This window comes from Chiloscyllium plagiosum, chromosome 38, assembly GCF_004010195.1.
Source record: "Chiloscyllium plagiosum isolate BGI_BamShark_2017 chromosome 38, ASM401019v2, whole genome shotgun sequence".
Lineage (NCBI taxonomy): Eukaryota > Metazoa > Chordata > Chondrichthyes > Orectolobiformes > Hemiscylliidae > Chiloscyllium > Chiloscyllium plagiosum.
Window position 1 is genome coordinate 23,911,984 of NC_057747.1, and position 6,342 is coordinate 23,918,325.

The 6,342-nt window shown below is 42.3% G+C and overlaps 1 protein-coding gene across 5 annotated transcripts in view; it reads left to right on the plus strand.

Moving 5' to 3' along the window:
• Nucleotides 1–1,662, plus strand: part of LOC122541921 (protein transport protein Sec24A-like) — a 55,039-nt gene extending 53,377 nt beyond the window's left edge. For all 5 annotated transcript variants that reach the window (XM_043679143.1, XM_043679148.1, XM_043679147.1 and 2 more), the window contains one exon: nucleotides 682–1,662. In XM_043679143.1, coding sequence (XP_043535078.1) covers nucleotides 682–796 — 115 coding nt within the window. In that variant the 3' untranslated portion in view covers nucleotides 797–1,662. The remainder of the gene's footprint in view (nucleotides 1–681) is intronic.
• Nucleotides 1,663–6,342: the final 4,680 nt, after the last annotated feature.

Below are 6,342 nucleotides of genomic sequence, written 5' to 3' on the forward strand. Positions count from 1 at the left end.
GTGGTATGTGTATGGAATGAGCTGCCAGAGGATGTGGTGGAGGCTGGTACAATTGCAACATTTAAGAGACATTTGGATGGGTATATGAATAGGAAGGATTTGGAGGGATATGGGCCGGGTGCTGGCAGGCAGGACTAGATTGGGTTGGGATATCTGGTCGGCGTGGACAGGTTGGACTGAAGGGTCTGTTTCCATGCTGTACATCTCTATGACTCTATAACTCTATGACTTATGCGATGCTCAAAGGGCAATGATAGTAAATCCAGCAGTAACTTTCAAAAGAGACTTGATAAACATTTGAAAAGAAAAGAAATCTGGGGCAATGGGAAAAAGTGGAGCAATGGAGCTAAATGGATAAGTCCTGAAGAAGGGCTTATGCCCGAAACGTCGATTCTCCTGCTCCTTGGATGCTGCCTGACCTGCTGCGCTTTTCCAGCAACACATTTTCAGCTCTGATCTCCAGCATCTGCAGCCCTCACTTTCTCCTCGCAGGTATAATAGACTCAAGGTAATTTATGCAGTGTCTTTAATGTAGGAAACTGTCACAAGATGGTTTCAGGAGTATTCCTAAATGATGTTTGTCAAATTCTGGGGCTGTGAGAAATTCCCAAGTATCTTCTGGGGAACAACAATATATAATTTCTGCCTTGATTGATTCTGTTGATCTCTCTTCTTTTCTAGGGATGACAGTACCTCACGGTCCGTGTTCATTAAGCGCCTGGTTGATGACCGCACTGAGACAGCAATGTCATACTATGAGTTTCTGCTCCATCTGAAGGAACGGGTGTGTAAGTGATGTGCTTTTCCCTAACCCCCACCACATGAAACAAGTCAAAGAGGACTGTTGGAAAGTGCTCCCTCAAGTAGCATTGGTCCTTTAAAGAAAAGATGTACTTCATCATTTATTCTGTTGGAATTGATCTATCCAGGGAAGTTCAGAAATAAAATGCTGGTAATGTACGCACAAGAGGTCCCTTCGTTTCTGTTAATTGGAAAGACAAATTAGCTCCTCATCCAAACTGCAACCCTCGTGCGGAGAACAACACCAGGTCAAGTGTGAAATCTTCAAACCCATCACCTCCTCAGCAACAGAATGTGTCTTGTGTTCATCATGTCCAAAGAAATTGCTGGAAAGTTGGAATGAGTTGAACTGTGTGTTTATGGCTGCTTTGATGATCAGGTCATCGTCTCTGGAGACTGCACTGATGTGCTTATTTGGGATTGAATGTATACATTTTCTGTGTTTATATTGCTGTCGCCCACTCACTGCACTTTCCTCAAGAAATACTCATTCTTTAAGCAGCATGCTCTGCTGTAGTTTCAGTCATGATGTTTGATTAAGTAGATTGTTTGGCTAAAATATGTGGAGAATCAGTTTGATTTGATGTTCTTTAGTCTTTCCTGTCAAATTGACTCTGCTGTTTGATATAGAGCAGATTCTGTCTGCAGTAAACCGTGCACAGCCTCCATCTCATAGTAGTCGGAATACACTCTGTCCAGTCCAGTGCTTTCCAAACTTTTTCCATGATGACCCCATTTTTTTTGGTCAGGAGCTTTTGGTGAAATCTATAAGTTGGGAGAATGCAGGGGTGTTGGTGTAATGGTGGATGTTGGTGATGAGGTGAGAGGTGTTAGTTTTGGTTGGGGGTAGGGGAGGGGGGTTGAAAATGTGTCGCTGGAAAAGCGCAGCAGATCAGGCAGCATCAAGGAGCAGGAGAATCGACGTTTCGGGCATGAGCCCTTCTTCAGGCAAGTTGTGGAGCACAAGTCTTCAGTGTTAATGGCAGAATGTTGTCAGGGCCCATCCACTGCCTCCAACTGTTTTTTGATATCACGTGGACCGAATCAAATTGGCTGAAGGCTAGTATCTGTGATGCTGAAAGAGACTGTGATGGATCATCTACTCAGTACTTCTGGCTGAAGATTGCTGTGAATGCTGCAGCCCTATCTTTTGCACTAATGTGTTGGGCTCTTCCATTATTGGGGGTGGGGATATCTGAGGCTGGGCATATTTACCATGGCTAGTCCACTAAACCTGCACGTCTTTTTGGACTGTTGGAGGAAACAGAGCATCCATCAGAAAGCGGGGAGAATGTGCAAACTCCACACAGATAGTCGCCTGAGGCTGGACTGGAACCCGGGTCCTTGACATTGTGAGCAGTGAGCAATGCTACCCATACTGACTGGGATTTAATTGTTTACTAACAAAAACATGGGGATCACTTGCAGTATTTCTCTTTATGGGACCTGGTTGGCTGCGACATCTGATAAACGATTGACTGCATAGCCCATGTGGGACAGACCCTTAAATCAAGGAAAGTATGGTATAATCTGGATATCCGAAACATTAACTCGATAGAGCTGCTGAGATTTTGTGTTTGTGTTTTTGTTAGTTTTAGCTGAAGAAAACCGGATATATTTTTATGATCATCTCCATAACAATCGTTTGGGTCAGGAGCAGTAGCATACCACTCAGTCTCCCCACTTTCTTATGTCTCACAGTTAGTATGCAGTACATTTTTAATAAGGAAGGTGATGACGTGATAATGTCATTGGACTTGTGATTCAGAATCTTTGATGAATGTTCTGGGAATGTGGCTTCAAATTCCAATGCAGAGGGTGAAACTTGAAATAAAACCTAGTCAAATTGCAGCAATATAGCTTTTTCTTGTGTTTTACAACTTATTGGTTCACCAATGCTCCTCAGGGAAGGGAATCTGCCATGCGTATCGGAGATGACCTACATCTGACTCCAGACCACAACAATGTGGTTGATTCTTCAGGACAGGCAATGCATGCTGGCCCAGTCAGTGACACTGAAATCCCATCGATGAATGCTCTTGACATTGTCACTGTAGCTCAGCGTGTGAGGTCTTGGTTCCCATCTTAACTCGGGCCTCTAGAAGCATGACACGCTGATGGAAGCATGCTACTCTTGGTAACTGAATAGGTTAGATCAAGTGCCGCATGTGATAGTAGCATATGTACAGACAGAGTTGTGATAAACGTCTATTGAAACAGGAACTAAAATAATTATTGCTTCATCAAATCTGGATACCCTGCTCACATCATGGTGGCTGATCACCCTCAGAGCTGCTCCACTATCAATAAGCTCTTGCCTGATCTGATTGCAACCTGAAGTTCATGTTCCTGCCTATCCCCGATAACCTTGACCCCCATGCCTTTCATTACCAACAATCCATCCACCCCACCTGAAAATGTTCATAGACTCTGTTCCATTGCCATTTTAGGAAGCGAGCTCTCAAGAAAGTTTTTTTTTTCAATGGCCAAGAGCAGCTGATTTCAGGAATTGTGGGTAGTCCTGTAGCACATTGAGGAACCTTTGGATTAACCAATAGTAGCAACATTGAAGAGAGGTCAGGTGAGCTCATTAAGTATTGGTTGATGAAGCATTAAATTGATCAGAATGTTCAGTCATTTCTGATGTTTGTCAATGCTACACAGCTCCTAAGTGAGAGAGCTGGCCCACTCCACTGAACTCATTTTAAGAATCATCAATCTGTACAATTTATAATTTATATAGAATTTATAATTTAACCTTTGGAGTACCTTCCAAGATCAGTATATCTTTGCTGAATCCAGAACAGAATGCAGTTCTCCAAATGAGTTCTGACCAAATCAAACTTCTCTGATGGGTTCAATCTGCAATTAGAAACCAGACAGAGTAACTTGTTACTCCTAGGAGAAAGTGAGGATTGCAGGTGCTGGAGATCAGAGTCAAAAAATGTGGTGCTGGAAAAGCACAGCCGGTCAGGCATCATCCGAGGAGCAGCAGAGTCGAAGTTTTGAGCATTAAGCTCTTCATCAGGAAGATGGGTGTCGGACTGGTTGTGCTTTTCCAGCACCACACATTTTAACTTGTTACTTCTGTTGTATAACACATTGATGCTACTGGTGACTTGAGGTTGGGGAGTTTGGGGTAGAATGCTGCAGGTATTAGGCAGTAGGGTCTTGCAAGGATGCCTGAGGCAAAATGGAACTCGGAAACAGACGATGGCCTGTATGTTAATGAGGGAATAATTTGTTGAGAACTTGAATTGGCATATACATTTTGCAATAATATATAATGTATGTGTGTCTCTGTATTGGGAACATGCAGTCAGTGGGGTTGGAATTGGTATGTCGGTTGGAATAAAACTGGAAAAGTATATGCCTGGATTCTGTCTAATATTTAACCTTTAGGGAAGACAGTGACAGAAAGGTAGTGACACTGACTAGTAATCGAGGCCAGGCAGCATCCGAGGAGCAGGAGAATCGATGATTCTGGTATGATCCCTTCATCAGGAATCCAGAGTGATGGGTTCAATTGCCACAGCAGCAGATGATGAAATTTGAATTCAGTACAAAAAAATTTGGAATTAATAGTCTGGTGTAACTACTTTCAATTATCATAAAGATCCTAACCCATCAACACTGTTCTTTAGGAAAGGAAATCTGTCATCCTCAACTGGTCTGGAACATGGTTGACCCTTGTAGAGAGCCACTCTGTTCAAAGGCCACAAATGTAGCGATGATCACATTGCAAGCAAGAACAAAGAAAAACAAAGTGGCCACCAATTCTCCTTCCTATGGTCATCTAAGGAGCTGTTCAGTAGTTTGTGGTGTAGGTTGGACCATGAGTAAGTCTCAGCTGAAGAGGCACATGTCTTTCATAACAAAATTTGGTTAATCTTAATCATCTTAATCATATATACACTTATAGTAACTGATTGGCTCGTTAACTTTTACTAACAAGAGGTATAGTCATAGTCATAGAGTCATAGAGATGTACAGCATGGAAACAGATCCTTCGGTCCAACCCGTCCACGCCGACCAGATATCCCAACCCAATCTAGACCCACCTGCCAGCACCTGGCCCATATCCCTCCAAACCCTTCCTATTCATATACCCATCCAGATGCCTCTTAAATGTTGCAATTGTACCTGCCGCCAGCACTTCCTCTGGCAGCTCATTCCATACACGTACCACCCTCTGCATTTACTAGACAGTTGTGTTTCCATGAAGGGACTGTGCCATAGTACCCAGAGGCTTTGTGTTGTTATTAAACTGGGCAGAACTTAGTATTGTTCAAATATTAACTCATTCAGAACCATTACCTTATACAACAATTCCAAGCTTTACAAAAACACATGGTGGTATAATTTATTTCACATACACACACATAACAGAATAAATGTGATGGGTGGGACATCCAGGACAAAATCACAAGATTGTTTCAGTGCAGAAGGTTGCTGTTTAGTCCATTGTGCCTGCACCGGCTCTGCAAACAATCATCATTGCCTTGTGTCCTGCCTTTTCCTCATATCTCTCCAGACTACTTCTATCCAAGTAATCATCTAATTCCTTCTTGAATGCATCGATTTAATCTACATCCACAACTTTCAGGCAAAGCTTTGACATTTCTAAGTGTGGTTGGAATATTGGACTGTTAAGGGATAGTCAGTAAATGTTCAGTTTTTACAAAACTCTCATTCACTGTAATCAAAGCTCAATAACATTGTTTGTTAACTGTAATTTTTATTTTCCCTGATCATTATAACTGTCTAGAATAGAATTTCCCAGAGTAGGAGTCGGGATCCCACACAGACGGAAATTCTAAGTTCTGAGGCAGCAGTGGAACTCTGACCAAGTTATAACAGGTCCCTGTCGAACAGATAACCTTTCCTCCCACAGGCCCCCTCATCTCACAATTCTCACAGGAATTTTCAAGCTTCAAGTTGGGGTCATAATTGGAAAATGTGAAGTTCTGGCTTGGGGATACGTTGCAGTTACACCATATGCTCTGTTGCAACACAGTGCCATTGAGTGGCTGGAATCGAATGTCTCATTATCTGATGAATTGGATTGGTGAAGTATCTCATTTTTTAAAAGGATTTTCTGCTGTCAATCGAACATCCACAGAGAGCAATGCAACATTTATAAAGTGAAATAAAAGTAGATCACGAAGTAGCAATATGACGTTGTCAGCTTTTATTCAGAATGTGCGTCTTCTAGTTCCATAAACATGAAGCATCCTTTCCTAAATCTCTACATCTCAAAGGTTTGGAGGGATATGGGCCGGGTGCTGGCAGGTGGGACGAGATTGGGTTGGGATATCTGGTCGGCATGGACAGGTTGAACCGAAGGGTCTGTTTCTGTGCTGTACATCTCTATGACTCTATGACTTTTCTCCTTTAGGATGCTGCTTCAAAAAAAAACCTCCTTTGACCATAATTTACCTGTGAAAAGTCTTGAGATGTTTTATTATGTAAGGTTGTGTTGTTGAATGTTATACATTGCACCATCCAATTCAACTTTCCAAGTCAAAATTGTCAGCATAT